Source organism: Monodelphis domestica, chromosome 7, assembly GCF_027887165.1.
Source record: "Monodelphis domestica isolate mMonDom1 chromosome 7, mMonDom1.pri, whole genome shotgun sequence".
In the NCBI taxonomy this organism is placed as follows: domain Eukaryota; kingdom Metazoa; phylum Chordata; class Mammalia; order Didelphimorphia; family Didelphidae; genus Monodelphis; species Monodelphis domestica.
In genome coordinates this window covers 131180916-131204008 of record NC_077233.1, presented here as the reverse complement: position 1 = coordinate 131204008, position 23093 = coordinate 131180916, and the positions used below count along the sequence as shown (strand labels likewise).

General features: G+C 43.8%; 2 protein-coding genes across 6 annotated transcripts; both read right to left on the bottom strand.

Annotated features, from left to right (window-relative positions):
* Nucleotides 1-195: 195 nt before the first annotated feature.
* On the bottom strand, nt 196-9745 carry AMDHD2 (amidohydrolase domain containing 2). Of its 5 annotated transcripts, none has more exons than XM_056805490.1 (12): nt 9450-9738; nt 8625-8785; nt 7938-8077; nt 4991-5048; nt 4650-4704; nt 4296-4508; nt 4064-4152; nt 3550-3694; nt 3305-3412; nt 2993-3061; nt 2298-2399; nt 196-651 (listed from the first exon to the last, which is right to left on the bottom strand). In XM_056805490.1, the coding sequence occupies exons 3-12, from the start codon at nt 7994-7996 to the stop codon at nt 563-565; spliced, it is 987 nt and encodes a 328-aa protein (XP_056661468.1). In that variant the 5' UTR covers nt 7997-8077; nt 8625-8785; nt 9450-9738; the 3' UTR covers nt 196-562. The 5 variants fall into 5 exon arrangements, with proteins under 5 accessions (XP_056661468.1, XP_056661467.1, XP_056661465.1 ...); XM_056805489.1 differs by having other exon boundaries at nt 8635-8785; nt 9450-9737; XM_056805487.1 differs by lacking the exon at nt 4991-5048 and having other exon boundaries at nt 8635-8771.
* Nucleotides 9746-10337: 592 nt separating this feature from the next.
* On the bottom strand, nt 10338-19567 carry ATP6V0C (ATPase H+ transporting V0 subunit c). Its single transcript, XM_001364757.5, has 3 exons — nt 19060-19567; nt 11543-11726; nt 10338-11182 (listed from the first exon to the last, which is right to left on the bottom strand). Exons 1-3 carry the CDS (start codon nt 19127-19129, stop codon nt 10978-10980), a joined length of 459 nt encoding a protein of 152 aa, XP_001364794.1. The 5' UTR covers nt 19130-19567; the 3' UTR covers nt 10338-10977.
* Between the last annotated feature and the right edge of the window lie 3526 nt (nt 19568-23093).

Here is a 23093-nt window from a genome sequence, read left to right as displayed (position 1 = left end):
CTTCAAGGGAAAGGAATCACAACTTCTCCAGCATCTGAGTCTAGCAGAGGGCTGTTCCACAGACTAATGCAAAATGAATTGAAACTATCTCTGAAACAATCACAGGAACAAACTCCTCCAAAATGGAGGCCACCTTGACTGAATGGTCACAACCATACTAAGTTCAATTAAAAAAAAAAAAAGAACTCAAAGCACTTCAGGATACATATTCATCAGTGTTATTGATTAAACAGGAACAAGGCCTGATCATCAAAGGCCCCAATCAATACTCATCATGGTTCATCATGGAGAAGCAGGATAAGGAGTAGCTTTTTATTTTGGGGAAAAGGACACTACAGAGGAGGCTCTCTTGTGAGTCCATGTTCAAGTCCAAAGCTTAGGTTCAATATTCCTTCAAGTGCAGGGTCTAGAAAGGCCAGGAACTTCTGTCCCCTCAGATGTCCAAGACCCCAAGGAAGCCGCTGAACTCAATGCAGATATAGCATCTAGCTGAGGGCTGGGGCAGGGCCTCTGCCCCTGCTGCCCTGGAGGGGAATCAGGGTCTTCTCCTGGATCCATCTCATCAATGACTGAAATCACTGTCCTGCCACACCAAGTCCCCCGAAATATAAGTGGCCTTAACATTCAGAGAGTCATCGAGGACCACGAAATCTGCAGACAAAACACCAGGGGAAATGTGCTTGAGGCAATGTCCTCCCAGTTTGTAGGGAGCTCATAGGATTAATTACCAAAGGACCCTCCCACTATTTTCACCTGGCCAAGGTATTTTCACAGCATTTTAGAGTTGGGAAATACTTCAGAGGCCTTCAGTTCAACTCATAGCTGAAAAATTGTACCTTCTACAAACCTGGCAGATGCCTTTGGTGAAGGACCTTAAGGGGAACCACTATGTCTCTTAGCAGCCTCCCCTAATTCCAAGTAACTCTCAAAGTAGTGATTTTTTTCCCTCTATCTGGTCTAAATCTCCCTTACCATTCTTCCTTGAGAACTGGGATAGAGATCTTCCCCATTTACAGATAAGAAAACTGAAGTTTGGGGGCAGCTGGGTGACTCAGTGGATTGAGAGCCAGGCTTAGAGATGGGAAGTTCTGGGTTCAAATCTGTCTTCAGACCCTTCTTAGCTGTGTGACCCTGGGCAAGTCACTTAACCCCCATTGCCTACCCCATACCACTCTTCTGCCTTGGAACCAATACACAGTATTGGTAAGGGTTAAAAAAAAAAAGAAAACTGAAGTTTAAAGAACAGTGAGTCAAATATAGTCAATATTCTATTGCTTGCTTTCTCACATACGAGAGAGAGAATTTGAGACTCAAACTTTTAAACAATATTACAATTTTTAAAAAATGCAATTGGGAAATAAAAAAAAATAACCCTTACCTTCCGTCTTGGATTCAATACTGTGTATGTACTCAGCTGCCCCCAATTGGGAAATGTTTAATGAAATAAATAAAAATATATTTTTTTTAAAAGGAGAGTGAGCTACCCAGTATCACAGGACATTAGCAGACAGCATGCATACCTAACAAACTAAGGGCTGGAGGGGGAATATTTTAGAATCATTCCAGGGTTTCTACTCTCTTACCCCAGTTTTTAGTCAATAGATTCTCCCCAAACAATGACCTGCCCCTGTTTCTCTCCTTTCCCAGCTCATTCCTCTTCATGATCTTCCTAGATGCCCCATGAAGGAGAAACAGAAGAGGAATCTTGAATATCCGTGACTTGGTCAGTTATTTTTCTTCTCTGGGCCTCAATTTCCTCATCTGTAAAATGAGGTACTGGACTAGATGTTTCCTAAATTATTCTAAAATTCTATGCCACAAATATTAAGAAATGCCAGTGAGGCTGTGGTGGCTTCAAAGTGGCTCTATCCCTAAGTGATGGAAGAAGAGTCAGCATCAAGGAGCAGAAAGCCTTAGCCCACAGAGAAAATTCTAGAGCCAGAGGCTTTTTTTCCCTGTTAAGTGAGATGCAAAAGCTTTTGGTTTTCATCATCTGGTTACCAAGCCTAATCCTTGAGTACTACTGGAAATAAAACTTTAGAGAAAATCCTGAAGTAGATTTAGCAAGTTTTGGCTTCAGGGATGGTGTAGTTAGTGAACAGCTATGGTATCCAATATTCAAAAAGAGTAGGGAATATGGTCCTGACAATTGAGACCAGATGGGAAGGGGAGATACCATTTTAGCCCTGAAATTAGAGAAGTCAGTGAGTGAAGATCTCAAGACCCAAAGATTGCACAAGTGAGAAGATCATACCCTTTCACCAGTGTGCCCCACCATATTCCCAAACCCTAGGTACCTGCATCTGAGCCAAAGTTCAATGTCCCCTTTTGTTTTTCTATCCCTAGCAGCTGGGCTGGGTGTAGGGATGCAGCCTCGAGTGCCATCTCCATCTTGCAGTCTGTTGGGCAAGTGAGGAATGTGATAAGCACCCTTTCTCTGGAAGGATGTATTCCTGTGATGCCTCCTTCCAGTCTGGTAGGGATAGTGGATATTTGGCTCCAGGAAGTAGACAATAAGCAGAAGGCGTAGAGAAAGAAGTGTCCTGGGAGGGAGCTTCCCCAGTGGGAAATCTATGTGTTTTCCATGCCCTGGAATCTTCCTATTATGCTCTGTAACACTCCAAACCCATGCCTCATCTTACTTCTCAATTTAAATACCAGAAATGCACATTTGCCTGAATGGCAGAGAATAAAATATCATGCTACAATATTTTGCCCAAGGTCTTCAGGGACCAAAAGAGCCCCAGAAACGATGACTTCCTAAGGCAAACATACAAGAAAGGCATGACCAGGTGTAGAAGACTGGACCCAAAGCCCCCATGGCATTTCATCTATAAAGATTCATGCCCTGATTGGAAGAAGAAGAAAGGATTTAAATGGAGAAAGCCCCTGGATGCAACAACAACAGAGTCAAACCCACCCCTCCACCCTCATATTAGATTTCTTGGTCTTGGCATCAAAGAAAATTTATCCCCTTCCCCACCCGGAGGACCTGTGGCATGGAAAAAGTGCCGAACACAAACATCCATTGGGGCCACACTGCCACAAAGTGTCGTGGTGCCTATGGAGAAAAAAGATAAACAATGAGGCTAAGGGACAGACAGATATAAATGAGGTCAGCTGAAGGATTCTAAAGGAGTTGGATTTCACAGGCAGATGCTACAGGGATATTAACAAGAATAGGCTACTTTGTTGGAGATTAGGGTTGTTTGGATTTCATTTTTAGAGGAATGGGGAGGAAATTGAATAGAAATCAGTATCCCTTTCTTTTAGCCATTAAGGACATAAATCCCCACCTCCTTACCGGCCACGTAGCATTTCAGTCCCTTTATCTCAACAACTTGCTGACCCAAAGTGTGCTGACCATTGCCTAAGCCAAGGGCAGGAAGAGCATCAGTAACCAGAACAAGGCCTAGGAAGAAGATCACAACTGTTATCCCTTATTGACCTCCAACCCTCTTTTTCCTCTTCCAACTGTCAGTCTATTCACACATTTGGACTCCCTAACTTTGATCTAGGTCTCTATTGTTCTATCCTTATTGTTCCCACCTTTGGGATGGACCTTGTGGGCAATCCTTAGGGCTGCAGGGTTTGTGTGGATCCCATCTGCAATCATTCCAAAGAAAACCTGCTTTTCATCTGGGATCTTGTCACTAGTCAGAAGACCCACAATGCCAGGATCTCGATGATGAAACTGGAAGGACAATAAGGACAAAGGGAAGAGGCAGAAAGATGGGGGAGAAGCTGGACCCTGAGCATTCCATACTGCCAACATCACCCCTCCCTGGCTGGTATCTCCAGAAATCCTCTAATATTCTTCCTCAGTTCCCTCCCCCTACCAATATTACTCTCTCTCCTTAAGATTGTCCTCTACCAGAACACCAGGATTTGTGGTGGGAGCTGGAAAAGGGCTCACTGAGGCAAGGCCAAGCCAGTCATGTCACATCAGGGGGGAAATCATGGGGATAATCAAAGAGTGAATGAGCAAAGAACACCTAAGGGGGAGTGCTCCTAAAAGGATTGCGATAAGGGCACCTAAACAAGCAGTCAGCCACTAACTCACAGGAAGCATAGCATTGAAGAGGTGGGTGATAAAACTGGCTCCATTCTGGACGGCTTTTTCGGCCTCTTCTAAGCTGGCCATGGAGTGACCTGGGAGATTTGGTCACAAGAAGAGGAATTAGTGTTGGAGGTTCTGAGGATATTTTGGGGAAAGAAACGAATTTTGGGTTATAGGGAGCTTTGAGGTAATAAAGATCTGTATGTTCTACATACACATCCCAACCTGGTCTCACCTACAGACACACAGATGCCACGAGAAGTTAGCTCCTGGATGATTTCACCACTTCGGCTAAGTTCAGGAGCCAGAGTTATTATGCAAACATTATCCAGGGATCCATAAGTAGCCAACAAATCCTGGAATGCACCAGTCTCAAAGGTGCGAATTTGGGACTCAGGATGTGCCCCCCGTTTCTCACGGCTGATATATGGTCCTTCTAAATGTACCCCTGAGGAACAGAGAAAAGCCATTCAAGATAAGCCCATTGTAAACCCTTCTCTCTGCCCCTTGTTCCTCTACCCCATCTTCCTTCCCAGGGCAAAGAACAAAAAGTGATTGTTGAAGAACCCTAAGGGCTAATAGGACTCACCAAGGATCCCAGCTCCTTCAGGGCCACCACGCTTCACAGCAATATTAGGAAGGACCTGGGAGAGACAAGCAATTATAAGCTCTAGACTAAAGCAGACCAGATCTCCTTGTTCAAAGTCAAGTCCAAAGACAAAAGCAGCCTGGCCCATTCATAGTACATCCCAGCTTGGCTAAAATCCCTGGAATCCCAGGCCAGCATAGAAGTCTAGAGCCCACAATCTAGCCCATCCCAGTAACCATAGCCCAGAGCTCAGAGTCCAGAGCCCAACCCAGCGCCCAGCCCAAAGCCAGGACCCTAATGACAATGGACCAAGGCCCAGAGCATAGCCCAGAACCCAATACCTTATACATTTCGCAGTTTCTCCCTTCTCCCAGGAGAAGAACTGCATGGCTGGTGGGGCTAAATGGGCAGGAAAACTCAGAAAATCAGTGAAGAGAACTCCGAGGGCCTGAGCCAAGGAATAGGATGGAGTTAGATATAAAAGCAAAAGAAGCCACAGAAAGTGAACATCAGGACAGATCCCTACAGAACATAAAGCAAAAGCAGAATGGTCTAAACAAGTTTGGAATAACTGAGGAAAATGTAGCAGGAAAACTTCAGGTCTATATAGCAACAGGGTAAAATAAAGTCTCAGCCTAGATATGGATTAAATGAAACATTTTAATTCTCCTATCAACTACTCCTTTACAAAAATACACTGCCAACCAGTCCCTTGAGCCAGGAGAGAGCGAGCTCCCAAAGATACCACAGCATATAAAACCTAAAATCAAGTGACCTTAGAGAGTTAGTCCAACCCCTCATTCATTCTTTTTTTCTTTTAAACCATTATCTTCCATCTTAGGTATATGAGTGGTAAGGGCTAGGCAATGGGGGTTAAGTGACTTGCCCAGGGGTTACACAGCTAGGAAATGTCTGAGGCCATCCTTCATTCTTTAAAAGAAAGAAACTTCCCAGAAGAGAAATGACTTATTCAAAGTCATATACCAAGTTAAAAGAATCCAAACCTCTTCCACTCAGAGGCTCGATGGAAAGATTGAGGCTCGATGGAAAGATTGAGGATCTTGGACTCAGAAGTTTCAGTTCAAATCTGTACTCAACCACTTAATGGCTGCATGACTCTGGGCAGGTCTTCATCCACCTCCCAGGGCTCTTATGAGGATCAAATGAGAGAATATTTGTAAAGTGATCAGCACAGTGCCTAGCACTGCTACTTTCCTTTCTTCCTCCTGGATTCCCTATGGTTAATAAAATGCAGGGTAAAAAATCCCCAGGATTCAGGACAGCAGTGATTAGTGGGTCTGTTGGTAGGGTCTCAAGCCTTCAAAGCAAGAGCCAGCCCTAGGGGGAAGGAGCCTACTGAACAAATAGGACATATACTGAAACCTGAGGTTAAAGGTTATTGCTAGCATTAGATTTAGTTCTGCAAATTTGACTAGAAGAGATGGAGAGAAGAACCTCTTGTTTCCTACCGAGCTACCTCTCCTACCACTAACAGATTAATTTCCCTTACATGCAAATTCAGTAATACCATTCCTCTGTTCAAAACCCTTCAATAAAGATTTAGCACCTAGTACCTACAAGATAAAATACAAACTCACTACCTTGGCATTCAAGGCTCTGGAGGGCTCTATACCTACCTCCCTTCAAGGTTTACTTGTCCTTCATGTATCTTATATTCTAGTCAGACTACCTGGCATACCTGCCCCAAATTAGGAATCATGGAATTGGGAAGAAGGAAAAGAACTACCCAAGCTTGGACCTTGTGTTGTATGGTCACTGCAGGTCTTGGAAGAGTGAATCTATGTGATTTTACTTGGGAAGGATAGTGAAGAACCCCAACCCTGGTGGTGTTTATGAAGCAACTGTTTATGTAGTTGGTGAAAGGAGGGTTTACCATACAGATAGATTGCTCTGCAAGTGCTCCATCAATTATTATTATGTTGGCTTTCAGTGCCTTGGAATTCAAGGCCTTCAGAACCACAAGTGTTAACCTATACAACCTGATAGCCTCCTCACCAATATATACACCCTCTACTATCGTCAAATTATTCATCTTCCTTAGTATTATACACCAGGACCCTCTTTGGAATTCCTTTCTTCTTCCTCCCACCCATAAATCCCACCTGTCTTTCAAAATTCTATCAATTCTACTTCCTTCAAGCAATGTTCCCTAACCTCAAGAGACCTTCCTTCCTTTCAACTCAAATCAGAAGCCTTGGGTTTTGGTCTTGAACCACCACAGATTCACAGTATGACCCCTAGATAAGTATTTCCCTCTCTGGTTTTCTTTTAGCATAGTTTAATACATTATCCATCTAATTTCTGTCCAATTCCCTCATCTGTCTAAGCCACTCCCACACACATTCCAAGACTGTAGACCCCTTCTGATATGTGTTAGGACACACAGCAGAAGGATAGGCACTCAGGAAGATCAAGAGGTATTTGTTGACTTGAATTAAATATTGTTCTATTTAAAAACTACAACCCAAAGGCCTAACTCCTTCTATAGGGGGTAAGGCAGTTATCCCAAACATAATGAAACTTCCAAACTGTTAATAAAGAGGACAGTTAGTTAGGACAGTTAGATAGAGAGCTAAGCCAGGAGTTGGGAGGATCTGGATTTAAATCTGGCCTCGGAAACTTCCTAGCTGTGTGACCCAGGGCAAGTTGCCCCATTGCCTAGCCCTTACCGCTCTTCTGCCTTGGAGCCAATACATTGACTCCAAGACGGAAAGTAAGGGTTTAAAAAAAAAAGAACTTCAAATTATTTGGTTAACTGTGGCTCCACTTTCAGCTTATGGAATGAGGCAGCACTAGTCTCTCAAAGACATAAAAGGTGATTGGGTCAATCACCAATAAACTGTCACATGTTTCTCTGGCTCAACCAAGGTTCTTCTTCCATACCCTGCAAAACTTTCCAAAACTGAGAAGAAACTATTTCATTACAAAAATAAACTTACTTTATCTAAGGCTCTCAATTTATTTTTCTTTGTTGGTGGTTCTGATAGAGAAAATTTTTCACTCATTTGCAAGAGCCAAATTAAATACAACTACAGTTAGGAGGTTAAATTCAACAAATGATCAGGCAACAAAGATGGATAGAGTACCTCAAGGCCAATCAATAACCACTGGTTTTTATGGTGAAGTGTTTAATGTGGATGGGTGAGAGTTTAATAGACTGCCTGACAATAAGGGGCCTTGACTAGAAGATTTTTGGGATTTTAGAACAAAAGCGTTTTTTGAATGAAAGGAAGCAATGCCAATACCAAAAGTCCTCAGCTTACCTACCTTGTGATAAACATCAGATGGTGAGGTGACCATGGTTGGACAGAATGCTGTAACCCCATGAGATAGGAGCTTCTTGGCAACCAAAGCAACCCCTGAAGCTATATCTTCATTGGGCAGGGAGAAGTCCACCCCAAATCCACCTGTGGCCAGAAAAAGAAACTAACTTTCTTTGCCCCATCCATTCCTACCACCAGCCCGAGTACAAGAATCCTGCTTGCATTAGCCAAGAGGCTGCTTAGTTTAAAGGGTAATTTTTATCTGTGGTCTTATTAAATAAGAATTACAGTAGTCAAACCAACTGAAGTCAGAGTTCAAAAAAAGAAAAGAAAGATAAAAGACTAAGGTTCCCAGGAGAAACATAAACAACTTGAGCAAGGAAGAAGCCAAGTGAATAAGCTCTGGAGAAGTCAGGAGCTAGCCCAGAGTTTAAGGAATACAGCTAATAGGGTGCAATAGACACGAGTCCTTTAGGTTAAAAAGAAGAGTTCTAGGAAAGCAAACCAAAGTAGAAATTCCATAGAGGAGGGGATGGGATTCTGGCTAAAGCAGGATATGAGTATTAAGGTTCCTTGTTGGCAAAGGTACAGTTGGGAAGTTCTCAGCTCTGTGTTAGGTATAATAGAAGGAAAAACCAAACAACTGACCTGGAGGGTGGGTAGGGGGGCAAGGGAAGGAAAGGATGGATACCTTCTCCTACCATTTATCTGAACATCAATGAAGCCTGGAGCTAGGATATGGCCCCCACAGTCCCTCTGCTCATCAGCTGCTCTCTTCTCATCAAAGAAAAGCTTCTGTGGATCCAGGATTCGTCCTCCTCGAACCCATAGGTCCTCCCTGAAAGTGCAGAGCTTAAACAAGTAGACTGGGTGTCAGGGTGAGGGGGCCCTCCCCTAATAGGGTCCTACTTCCATGAGTTATTCTCTAACCTAGGGGATAGAGTGTCAGGATTGGAATTCAAATCTGACCTGACACTTCCTCCTGGCATGACCCTGGGCAAGTTAATTAACCATGATGGTCTCAGTTCCTCATTTGTAAATGAGGTGGAGAAGAAAATGGCAAGCTACTCCACGATCTTTGCCCAAAAAAGGCCAAATGGGACCAGGCTGCCAACGAAAACCTAAACTAGGGTCCTGCTCTAACTTATAGCCAGCTTGAACTCCTCCCCATAATTTGGTCTTGATTCCCTTCCAGGATTCTATCTCCTATCAAAACTCAGACTCATCCTTCTCCAGAACCCTCTCTCCCAAGAGAACGTAGTGGTCTAATCTCCTTTAGATCAGAGCACTCTTCTTACTCTAGAGGACCTTCCTCCTTTTTATATCTTAGCTCTTCCACGTTTCTACCCACCACCCCGCCCCCCCCCCCCAACCCAGAATTAGGAGCCGTCGCTCCCTTGGATTCTAGACACTCTCGTTGCCTCCGTTTTCCTTCTCGGCCTGCTGTCTCCTGTCCCCCGTCTTGCCCCTTCACACCCCATTCCCGGCTGAGCTGAGCCCCCTCCCTTCTCCGAACCTGAGGAGCTTTCCCTCACGCAGAATGCGGCAGTTGGTGAACTGCATGACCGCGGCCTCAGGCTGGACCTTGTTGGACCGCATCTCGGTTTAGGATGTGGGGGCGGGCTGGTGCTGTCGCAGAGAACCCCGCTGCGTGTGACAACCCGCCCTCCGGTGACTCTCTCCGCCCAGGACTGGGGGCTATCTTAGGCCGGGCCGTTTATTCACAGGCTCCGGGGCCCAGCCCCGCTGTCAGGTGACCGATCAGCTGACTACACACGTGCCCAGCCACGTGCAGCCGACCTCGCCCCCTATAAGTCCCACCCGCGGCTGCCCCCTAGCGATCAGTCCTCGACTTTCTCCGTTTCCTCGGACCCTGAAATCTTGGCAGAGGCAACCTGTGGGGCGGAAGCTCTGCACAGGGGTCCGCCCCACGGAGGGCACTAGGGCGGAGTCTCTGAAGAATATGACACCTAAGGGTCTGCAGGATTGGGCCCCGGAGGGCAGCTGGGAGGAGGGGGTGGGGTGAGGGCATCACACTAGGGCATGTGGCTTCCTTCCCTTCAAGGCCAGAAATACTGACTTTTAAAAGCTTATGGTTCTAATGTCTGCTGGTCCTGTGACAGTGAGGAAGTACATTTCTCCGTGTTCGCCTGGGTCTAAAGCCTCTTCCCCCTCTATTCATGAACTAAACACAACCTGGAGGGGTTTACCATCCATTTCCATACCTTTCTGTTGATACTCTGTTGTCTGAACTTTTCATATTAATGTTTATCTCAAAAGACTTGGTTCCTTTGTACTTTGTGCATTTTATACATTTATGGGGTCCATGATACAAAAAAATGATGAGAAACTCTGCAGTAAAGGCTGCCCACCCATTCACAGATCGACACACCACACCAGCCCCTCCAGTCAGATTTTTATTTGGAAACAATCACTGTGAGCCCTGGCCCAGTGCCATACAGCACCACTGGAAACACATATTCAACATGTTCCCAAATCATACAATTCTTACTAATACCAGGACACTACAGCGATCTCAAATTTCAAACGATCACATCCAAGGAATTCTCAGCACTTGACATTTAAACCCACAGTGCAATAATCTACCTATATTTAAGATTAATATATAGCATGGGAAATTGAAAATTCTTGCTCCATAAACGTTATGAACATGTCAAATCTTTATAAATAAACATCCAGTGAAGAGAAAAATGACAATTCTAATTCATCTTTATACACAGAGTACTAACTGCAAATGAGTAGGGAGATTGCACAGCCACCTGGGCTGGCCCCAGGAGGTCTCAGCCCCAACCAGGACCAGTTCAGGGGCCACCCAATCAGGGCAGAGCGACACAGAAGAGTCACTAAGACATTGCGCATTTACAAGACCAACTACCGACTGGACAACTGCACCAAGTGTCAGGCCATTTGTTCTGGAGCAAATCAGGAGGGATGGGGTGGTTCAAGACAGGTCTTTTACATCATACTCTGTGGCTGCAGGAGTAAAGGGGAGGTAAGGGGAGACACTGAGAAGAGAAGAGGGTCTACTTTGTAGAGAGAATGAGGGCCACAATCAGACCGTACAGGCCAAGCACCTCAGCGAAGATCAGGATCAGGATCATCCCCACGAATAGTCGGGGCTGCTGCGCTGTCCCCCGAACACCAGCATCACCTACAATGCCAATGGCAAAGCCAGCTGCCAGCCCGCTGAGGCCCACACTGAGGCCTGCTCCCAGCTGAAGGAAGCTCCTATAAGGGTCAAAAGTCAGAAGTCAAGGCCTCACATGGACTAGTTGCTCACTTGGGGTGGGAGGGGGGGCAAATGCTGACCTAAGTTCCTCCCTCCTTCCACTAGTCCCCTCCAAGAAAATTCCCCAGGCCACCCTACTTAGTTAATAACTGTTGAATGAATGAATAGGGTCAGCAAACAGAAGAGTAAATGTGCACAAGCAGGAAGGGAGCAAGGAGAAGGATCTTGTTACTGAGGAGGTATGGGTGCTAAGCAGATAGGTACCAACTAAATTATTCACTAGAGTTTCCTTTGTGACCTCAGTTTGGGCTGGGAGAGGGGGATGGGAAGAGGGGAGAAGGAACAGGACCCACACTCACTTGAATAGGGTGATTGCTGGCGTCACAGCATTGGCAATGAGAACAGCCACCACCAGACCATAAATAGCGATGATACCAGCCATGACGACAGGAATGATTGACTTCATGATCAGCTCAGGTCGCATGACTGACATGGCTGCGATACCAGTGCCACTTTTTGCTGTGCCATAAGCTGCACCAAGAGCTGAGAAAGAGAGGAAAGCAGTTAGTCAACAAGCTCAAAGGACTCAAAAATTCATATGGGGAGTCCAAAGTGGAAAAACAAAATCTGTACATGAGATACAATGTATTGAATTAAACTCAGGGAAAGCCCTAGCAGTGCAGAGTGGGAATGGCCCTATGAAAGCTTAGTCTTAGGGAAGCCAAAAGAAATGAAAACAGAAAGCATCTCAGGGGCTGGGGAATAAGAAATTGGGAGGGAAGGGGGGGGAAAGAAGGTAAGCCAGAAACCTCCCTAGAGGCAAGCCTGTAGACATCTGAAAGGTTAATCCAAACGCATATGGAGATTTATAGCTTCAGACTTCAGTACCTGATACCCAGGAGGAGCTAAAGAGAAAGATTAAGAGCAAAATGATTGATTAGCTTATCAGAGGGGTAATGTACTTATCAAGGAGGAGCAATCTAAAGTCTTAATTTCAAAGGTATACTACCTTAAACAGTTACTTCTAGTATGAGTTTTTACTCATTTGAGAGTAAGGGATACTGGAAGTTTATGTATTTAAAGGAGAAAAACTGGAAATAAAACAGGAAATAATGGAGACACATAGAAAGAGGCCTCTTCTTTGTCAGCCTAGTAGGAAACAATTAGATAACAACAGAACAAAATGGTCAGTTTTCTTTAGTTGTAAATACCAGGAAGTGTTTTTCACTTTCTCACTCAACATATCCCAAAAAAGTGTTTTGTTGTGGGAGCCAAGGGGAGACTATCCAGAAATTGGCTAACAAAGTCATACATTTCAGACTAGAAAAAGCTATTGGCTTGCTGATAAGCGAAAGGTGACCTTGGAGAAAGAAATGCCTATAGAATGAACCTAAAACACAGATTTCAAGGAGTTGGGGGAAAAAAAGTCTAGAAGAAAGCCCGAGTATTCAGGAATTTGAGATAAACTGGGTGGTAGGTAAATGACCTCCAAAGGTCAAGAGATGTAGACAATAGAGAAGATACAGAAAAGATACCAAAAGAACACAAGGAGAATAAAACAAATTGCACCCACCCACACCTTCTAAATCAAATGTCTCATTCAAAGCAGCTTTTAAATTTTAGGGTCATTACTTCAAGTTAACAAGTTAATTCAATGAAAGACAAGTAGCAGAAAATACCTAGAACTCTGGAAAGAACTGTGGACTAAAGACCAGCATCTAGACTTTTAAACTATAAGATTTTTGCCAAGAATTTAGGCTCAATGAAAGTACTTGCCCCTTCTGTTTACCATAGTGTTTAATTTCTGACAGGCTGTTCTGCCTCTGGTCAAGCGAGATAGATACTAAAGAATACTGCAAAGTCCTATACAACTGTCATTTATTATTAGCCTCTACTATGAATCTATTCTTAAAAGGCTACTTGGATTAATCTTTCCTAATAGAAATTTTTGACAATTCTCTAGTGCCTAGATATTACCAGTGTCTTCTTCTTAAAATGCTAAGTGCATTCATGGTTCTGTGCCTTCATACTGTTGGTGTGCAATATTTCCTTCTTGCATAGCTGCACTTTACCTGGACAAAGACTGGCTCAAATTTCCACCTTTATTAAGAACGCTTTCCAGATCCCTCAAATCCACACAGTAAGAATTTATGTTCAACTTTTTGCACATGAGGGAATTGAGATCCAGCCTAGAGAATCCAGTAACAGGATCTCAACTGAAGTTCTTTGCAAATCATCTAGTCAAATCCTTTATCTATAGAGATACCTCAGAAGGCACCTTCTCTCCCTTTTAGCTCTAAGGATTCTGAGTGAATGATTGGGTTAATTTTTGTCCTTACAAGAATCAGGCAGAGGAGGTATAGAGGGAGAGGAAAACACAAGCAAAAGTTCTTGTGGCAGTAGCAGTACATACGTGGCATGTTTAAATTAGCAACAAAAAAGATCAGTGATGTTCCTGTGCCAAATGGAACGAAGGAAGAGATCCAATAGAGGTTATGAATAGAAACCCGCTAGGTAGCTCAGTGGATTGAGAGACAGGCCTAAAGATGGGAGGTTCGGGTTCAAATGTGGTCTCAGACACTTCCTAGCTGTATGACCTAGGGCAAGTCACTTAACCCACATTGCCTAGACCTTAAAGGTCTTCTACCTTAGAACCAATACACAGCTTTGATTCTAAGATGGTAAAGGTTCTTTTTTTTTTTTTTTTAAAGTTGTGAAGGTGATGAATACCTAGTCAGGCATTCTGAAAGGAACAAAGATCTAAAAACTTTAAAATTTCCGGTCCAGGAAAAATGGCTATTGACAACATGGTGTTGTCAAAACTGAAAAATGCTAAAGTTTGGAGAAGCAGGATTAATCAGTTAGGCTTCAGACAAAAAAGAAAATATCCCACAAGTAAGATATACAGCTAGGGATCATGTTAGGATTACAGATACAGATTAGAAGTCACCTGCTTAAGGTAGGTGGCTCAATGAATAGAGGCAGGCCAGGAGATGGGAGATCCTAGGTTCAAATTGGACCAGAGATACTTTCTAGTTAAGTGCCCTGGGCAAGTCACTTAACCCCCATTGCCTTGCCCTTACCATTCTTCTGCCTTGGAACTGATACTCATCAATTTTAAGATGGAAGGTAAGGTTTAAAAAAAAAAAGTCATCTGCTTAGGAGCTAAATAGTGTTACCACATGAAAATTTGAGCTCTCCAAGGGAAAGTCACTGGACAAAGCCTTGAATGGAATGGTCAATTATTGAGACAGGATCAAACAAAAGAAATGAGAAAACAGAGGTTGGAGAACCAGGGGAACTGGGTGATAAAGTAGTATTGTTTCAAGGAAGTGGTTAGTATCAAATGTTACAAAGTCAAGTGAATGCAAAGAAGAAAAAAAAATCTCATCGGATTTGGCAAGAGGGCAGCCATTGGTGACCTTGGGGAAGAAGTTTCAGTAATGTGGTAGAGGTAGAACTCACAATGAAAAAGTAGATTAAGATAGGCTAAAAAGGCTTTATAATTGTTTAAAACAGTAACAATGGGGATACCTACATGTATGTAATTATATACAGAAAGAACCAGTGCTTAGAGAAACTCAGCTTAGAGAAGGTGTTTTAAGGAATATCAGGGGAAATTTTGCAATAATCACCCCTCAATTATTTTCTTTATGTTAGTATTTACCTTTTTCTATATACATGCTCTCTCCTATCCCACCCCCAAGAGAATGTAGACTCCTTGAGGGCAAAGATTACTCTTTGTTAGGACCTCCAGAGCCTGATACATATTTTAATAAATGCTCTCTGAATGAACAGATTATGGAAATTTGGAACTTCACAAGAACACCACCTCCTAATCTGTGCACAAGTCCCCAGTAGCCAACATAAGAGTTGAAAAAGTGAGGGTGAACAGTGCCAGAGACAACTTCATTCCATGAGACAAGGCCAGACCAGAGAAGGTGGTGGAAAAAGCATAAAATGGAGGATGGGCAAGGATTGAGCAGCCAAAAACCAAGAGGAAGAAGTTGAGGAACATGGATTGTTTGGCCACCACCCTTCGAGATATTGCTAAAGACAAAGGGTGGGGTTGAAGCAATCCTCTGCTTCTATGGTGGCAAACATTTCTAACCAGTGGCTCAGGTTTGTCAGAAGCTGGGATACATTTGCCAGAAAGTTACATATAATTACTATCAGTAACTATTCAGAATTGCCAATAGATGTAGATAGGGAAGACAGTGTGAAAGATTGTCAGGCCTGGAGTTGGGAGGATCTGGGATCAAGTCTGGCTTCCAGACACTTCTCAGTTGTGTGACCCTGGGCAAGACACTTAACCCTGACTGCCTACCTAGTCTTCACCACTGTCTTAAAATTGAGACTAAGACTAATACAGAAAGATACAGACACATTTGATTTGGAAATAACAGACATGGCGTCTCAGATTCTGCAGAGAACGGGAAGTAGAATTTCCCAAGGCTTTCCCCACAAATTAAATCCTATGTCTTTTCCCCATGCGATAAGGAAAAAATGACTACTCAGGAGCATTTGACACTGAGACTTCACTGAGGGAAACATGGACAAGAAACCAGCAAATAGGGTGAACAAAGCATGAGTCAGTATATAGGAGGACTACAAGAGATCCTTGGAGTTTGTGACTGACTGGCTCAACACAAATTTCCACTGATGAGGTATTTACTGTCAGCAGATAATATTTGGTGTTCAAACCCTTCACATACCTATAAACATTTGAACTCAGCCACTAAAGCAGGGAAAGAGAGGGCTTGGTCACTGAAGCAAAAAAAACAAACCCAGCAGATGAGGGCAAGACCAGGCAAAACCGGTCTAAGGGGGCTGCTGACTAGGAATTAGTCTCTTTACTAAATTCTTCATCTTCCTATTAATTTGAACTCTTTCTCCCATACCATACTCCAAATAGTTACCTCTCAAGCCATTATTCCTGACCTTCCCCCCTGCTCAAAATCAGATGTCAGTATAGCATTTGGTCTTCAAAATAAGTATGGAGAACAGACCATGCTTGTCTTCCAGAGTTCAAATATGTCACCAACTAAGTGACCTAGTTCTCTCTAGCATTTTCAAGAGAAACTCTTAAGTTTGTTACCCTTCAAAAATAAAGAATAGGGTGAGGCCTACAACTATGCTGCACCCCTCTCTTTACCAGTGCTATATAACATTGCTAGGTGGCTTATCATCTCCAGGATCAAAACTAAAATCTCATCTGGTCCTCCACATAATCTAGTGCCATCCCTGCCTTGGTACTTTAAATCTAGTGACACTGGCCACTTTGCTGTTCCATGAACAAGACACTCCATCTATCACGTTCTTACTAGCTGCCCATGCCCGATTCTCCCTTTGCATCTTAGATGCCCTGCCTTCCTATGTTCTAGCTAAAACCCCACCTCTACAGGAAGCTTTTCCCATTCTTTTGATTTTACTGACGTCTATTTCCTATTTATAACTTGTCTAAACACAGTGGTTTGCATGGTGTCTCCCCCAGTAGATATGGAGCAGTTAGGTGGCCAAGCGTATAGCACAGCACACTGGATCTCAGACACAAGCCATGTGACCTTGGGCAAGTCATATAACCTCTAGTTGTCTTAATTTCCTCATGTGAAAAATGAGGTTGACAATAGCATCTACCTCCCAGGATAGTTGTGAACAGATGAAATTATAATTTTCAAGTGCTTAGCAGTGCCTGGCACACAATGAGGTTTATAAATGTTAGCTACTACTGTGAACTCCTTGAAAAAGGAGTCTTGCTTTTCTTTGTAGCCCAAAGGTTTGGGTTAATACTGCGCCAGGAACAGTATTCAATGAATGATGATTTTTTTGATTCCCTGTATACACACAAATTTTAAAGGAATTTGAAGCCACAAGTCTTAAAGATTGGGGACTTCAGTCATCCATTTATCTGGATTCCCTAAGGCAAAGTGGCCTTTGTAGAGCTAGAGGCTCATCTCTCAGGAAACTAAAAGGATTATTTTTTTTTAAAGAAAGGGAATGGTCAAAATTTTCCCATATACATTTTAAGTAAAGGGACACTTGGGATTCCTACCTTCATTTCAGTTCTTAGGCCATGATGGTCTCAGGATGACTATTCTTACTAATTCAAGTCAGCAAGTATTTAAGTGACTCCTATGTATCAGGTTCTGGGGAATACAGACAAAAACTTACACAGAGAACAGTCCCTACCCTATTGGAATTTATGTTCTAGTAGAAGAAAATGTATACAAAGGCAAAATATAAAAAACATAGGGAAAAGGACAAAAGAAAAAGAAAAGGACCCAGACAGAAATGAGAGGAAAACCTGTAATGTGTAATGATGGGGAATTAAATGCATAAGAATAGCAAATGGACTAGTTTGGTTTACCAGTGTATTTAAGGAGGGTAATAGATAATAAATCCTGAGTTATATTGTGAAAGATTTTAAAAGCAAAAGAAGTTTGATTAAGGGGAAGAAAGTCACTATAGCTTCTTGAAAAGTGGGAAGAATTGAGAGTGCCTGGAAAGATGGTGGGCATGTGTCAAAACAGAAACAGGGAAGTATAAAAAGAGTGCTTAGGGGGAAATGAGTTGTTCTGGACATGCTGAGATTGAAATATGCCTGTGAGACATCCAGCTGGAGATGTGTGATAGGCTGCTGGCATTCAGGAGAGATAGGAGATCTAGATATATAGATTTGGATGCTGATGAGAAAACAGTTTAAGGAGAGAATAGGGTCTCAGACATGGATAATGATCCAGCAAAGGAGAAGCAGCCAGACAGGTAAAGAATAGAGTCACTGGGCTGAATATTTGACAACTAAATCACTGGTAACCAGTTTCAGTTGAGTGATTATGGTCAATTGAAAGAGTAAGGGGATTGAAAGGCAAATAAAAACATACAATTTTTTTCCTAGGAAAAAAAGGAATGAAGCTACAGGGTGGAAAAAAGTATCCCAATTCATGCAGCTTGGAAGTCAGAGGCTGCCAGGAATGAGAACTGTTCCAAGCAGTGTAAGGTTTATGGTTAGAGCATTGAGGAACATAATAGAATGATCCCTTTACTGTGCCTTCCATAGCTCCAAAAGAACCCCAAGCCTTTCTAAAAGTTCCAAACCACTGCAGTGGGTCAAAAGCTTATGATATTCAGGTCAAATCTCCAAAACACCAAATGGTAATTACTTAACTGAGACCTACACAGGGTGCTCTTAGGATGGATGGAACGCCAGCATTTCAGAGGCAAGGAGAGAAATGGATAGAATGATAAATAATCTTCTCTGGACAAAAAAGCTTCTGATCTTATTCCAACAGGGTGGGGGCATCTGTAAGTGAGCTAGTTGCCTGCCCTCCAACCTGTTTCACCAGTCGGGAGCCCATGCTCCCTTTTCCAGGACTAGGACTAGGCTGTGACCCAGAAGGCTTTTTAACGAGATCGCCCACAGCACCGTGCTGGAAAAGGCAGGGCCAAGCATCCCGGCATCTCCAGGAGCTAAGATGGCAGCTTTGCAATATGTTGATCTCGCCCCTCCCCACCTCAAACCTGCGGGAGTCCGCAGAAGCGCGGATGGGGGGAGGGAGAAGCAGCAGCCGCCCTGCACAGTGCGGGGGAAGACACTCCAGACCCTGCACCCACCGACAGCTAGGAGCCACCAGTGCCCTTCCAGTCCTCCCTTTTCCCGGGACAAAGTGCCTACCACAAAGCCGCCGCCCCTCACCCCCCCAAAATAAGAGGAAAAAAAAGCCCTCCCCGCAGTCACATGACATCGCAGGCAGAGGGGGGGAATACCCCCGCCTGCTAGAACTGTCGTCAGCCTGTTACGTCACCAAGCCCGAGCCCCGGATGCAGAGGTCTGGGACCCCCGGAGACCGTGCTATCGCCCCTACCCTTCCCTTCTCACCGCTGAAGACCATGGCGGCCGAGGCGCCCATGATGGCGAAGAAGGACGCGTATTCGGGAGCCTCGGACATGTCTGCGCGGGGTCGATAGGCCGGAAGGTGGACGGGACGAGGGGAGAGAGGCAAGGGCACGGGGCTGGGTAGCGGGTAAAGGACTGAAGGGTGGGTAGACGGGCGGGACGGCGTGAACTCGGAAGACACCGGCTCAGCTCCGCGATGCGATCTAAATATCACCACCGCAGAACAAAATGGCGGCCGCAGTGGCGTCACATGATCTGAAGGTCCCGCCCCTGGTTTGCACCATTCGGCGCCAGTAGGAGGAGTTACACGGGCGGGGCTGGCCAACCTACATCACATTTGACCATCTCAGGAAAGTCGCTACGGACCTTTATCACAAATTCTTTGGTATTTTGGCACAAGGAAATATTTAAAGCTAGTCTTCCTTTCTACTTCCATCAGCACAGCACGGGGCACTATCTGTCCCCCCCCCTTTAGCTTCAGACTTAATGTGTCTGTCCGACCACCTGACCCCGGAGACTGCTCCCCCCCCCCCCGGCTCCGCCCTCAGCCGCAGGATTCGCTTTTATTAGCATAAGGGGCATGCCTTTGGTTTGGGCTCGGCCTCCTCTGCGGGGCTCAGCTTCCCCGCCCCCTACGCCTTGGGAGTGTCATTTTCCTTTTCCAGGAGATCTGAACTCCTGGTTCCTATCCGTGGAGCGCCGGCTGTGATTTCCTCAGGGTTCAGGAAACTTGGCTTTGAATTAGCTCACCTATACTACCCCGTGGACCCCCACCCTGTCCTATTCTCTTCCCTCTAGTCAGGCCTCCGCCCATCTTATCCCCATCCCGCCCCTTTTGGAGGTCCACCCATTTACAGCTTCCCAGCCCCCGAAAATCTGGGGGTGGGGAGAGGAGTCATCTCAATGTCCACTATAGGTGCAATGATGAGGGTGATGGTTAATGGAGGGGAGGGGTAGAGCTCTGGGGCGGGGTGAGTGTCTCGAGGTCAGCGATCAGTCTACCCTAAAACTCGAGATTTTAGGATTAGGCATTTGAGACCTTTAAATCGTGCAACATCCCCATTTCCCAGATGGAGAAATTGAGCTGCGGCTACGCCAAGGCCTGTCCAAGGTCATACAAGGAAGGGAAGTTCCCCTTGGTGGCTGTTGGGGAACTTCCTTCCCGACCACTATTTCCCAATTCAAGAGGCGTGTCCAGGAGGGCTGCTTCTACCGGATCTTTCCTAGGTGGATCCAACCTGTCCATCCCCTCTTGACTCAATGGGTAAATTAGTAATAAGTGATAAGTTTATACTTCTATGCCTTTTTAAGGTTTCTTAAGCGTTCTTCCCAAAACGACACTAGGAGTAGTGCAAATATCATTGTCATACTTGGAATCTGACCCTACTGACCAACTGAGAAGATAGCTTTGAGGGGTCAGAGCTTCTTGGTTCAATTCTGATCTGTTTCCTTTTTCCCTTGGTTTTTCTCTTTATGTGTCTTCTTTTGGGATCTCAAACTGCTGACAAAAGGCTTTTTATTACTTTGGGCTGCTGTATGTGAGGAGGATGGGAAGGTCTCATTGACTTCCCTTCATCCTCCACTGGGGCCACTTCCTCCTTTCTAGTGAGAAATCACGGGTTACAGGCTGAATCACAGGACAATAATATCTAGCAAGATTATTAGGGATGTTGGGGGTTGGAGTGGTAAGGAGGTCAAATTTGCCTTATATGGGTATATGTGGGGAGGGGAGATATAATGATCCTATAGAATCATAGGATCATAAATTTAGATTTAAAATAGTCTTCACAGATGATTTAGTTCAATACCCTCATTTTACAGAAGAGGGCCAGAGAACTTAAGTGTCCATATATGCATATAGTAGCAGATCCAGAATTTGAAATCAAGTCATTTTACTCCAGCTCCAGAGTTCTTTCAATCTGTAAAATACTTGGATGACCTAACCACTCACCTAAGGTTAACTTGAACTTTCCTGTCTACCTCCTAAATTTCTGGTTCCCCAGTCCCAATCATCCCATGCTAGTGTCAGGGGTTATCCTTTGTACATCAGTTGTGCCAGAATTTCTAGTCTTTTCTATTAAACTCTCAGGAATCTCTATTTGTAAATTCTTCATTACCAATCTCTTCCTCTTCTAATCCTTCCACTTTCTGACATTAATGGGAATGTAAATTTCCTGAGGATACCACATTTCCCCCTAGTATTCTTTATCAATGAAAACTACTTTTTATTCCTTACCACCACCACCCCATCTATATTCTTTGCTCCACTCCTACTAAATCTATTCCTTCTGTCACTTCTAAGTCTATTCCTGTCATTACAGGATAGTTGTCTTTTTCACCCCTTAAAGTTAATGCAATTCAATAAACATTTATTTGTTATGCGTCTGTGCCATATAAGACACTGTGCTAGGGGCTTAGGATGGGAAGAGAGCAAAAGCAGACTGCTTTCAAGGAGCTTATAGTCTTCTCTGTGTGTGCATGTGTAGAGAGAGATGGGGAGTGGAATACAACATGTAGAATACTTGTGTTTGGAATTAATAAAACCTGAATTCAAATTCTTATTTAAAAAAACACTTTGAAAAATATTTTAGTTTTTTCCCCAATTACATGTAAAAACAATTTTTTAACATCAAAAATTTTTTAGGGGGCAGCTGGGTAGCTCAGTGGATTGAGAGCCAAGCCTAGAGATGGGAGGTCCTAGGTTCAAATGTGACCTCAGCCACTTCCTAGCTGTGTGACCCTGGGCAAGTCACTTGACCCCCATTGCCTAGCCCTTACCACTCTTCTGCCTTGGAGCCAATACACAGTATTGACTCCAAAAGGGAAGGTAAGGGTTTAAAAAAAAATTTTTTTTTAGTCCCAAATTGCTCATTTTTTCCAGCCTTTTTCTTGATTTTTAACTTAAACTGTTAAAGTTGGGCTGTGTTCCTGTGGTAGACAGGGCACTGTCTCAAGCTTCAGGGTCTTTGTGTAGCTGTTTTCAAAGCTAGTTCCAGGAATTTAAATTTTTAGTTCTTCCAAGATGGTATGATCTAAGGAAAGGAGTAAAAACTTACTACTTCTAAAGGCTCCGAGCAAGTAATTTAGCCTCTTTTAGTCTCAGTTTCCTTATCTGAAATTCAGTTAATAAGCATTTGTTAAGCATCCACTATGTGCCAGGCATAAAAAATGTCAAGACAATTCCTGCCCTCAAGGAACACACAATCTAATGGGGGAGACGACAAGCACGCAACCATGTATAAACAAGCTATATACAGGATAAATAGGAAATAATTAAAAGAAGGAAGACATTAGAATTAAGAAAAGTTGGGAAAGACTTTTAATTGGGACTTGAAGAAAGCCAGGGAAACCAGATATAAAGGAGAGCATTCTGGGTGTGGACAACTAAAGAAAGTGCCTAGAGCTGAGGGAGTGTCTTGTTTGTGGAAAAGCCAGGAGGCCAGTGTCTCTGGATCAAAAAATACATTTCAGAGAGTAAGGAGTAAGAAGATTGAAAAATCATTAAGGGGCTAGGTTATGAAGGGCTTTGAATACCAGATAGAACATTTTTTTTTTGTTTGATCCTGGAAGTGAGAGGGAGCCACTGGAATTTATTGAGAAAGATGATGACATGATTGGAACTGTACTTTAGGAAAATCACTTTAGTGGCTGAAGAGAGGATAGTTTGGAGAGGGGAGAGAATCAAGGTAGGTAGATGCACCAACAGGCTATTCTAGCAGTCCAGGTATGAGGTGATGAGAGCCTGTCCTAGAGTGGTAGCAGTGCCAGAAAGAAAGCAGTATATGTAAGAGATGTTGTTAAGGTGAAATCCACAGGCTTTGGCAACAGATTAGAGATGTCAAGAGTGGAGGGGAATGGTGAGAGAGAATGGAGAATCCAGCATGACTTCTAGGTTTCAAGTTTGAGAGATTATAAGGTTAGTTTTGCCATAGGACAGGTAGGAGGCATAGAGGATTTAAGGGAAAAGACAACGAAACCAGTCAGTAAACATTAAGTGCCTACTATATGCCAGGCAT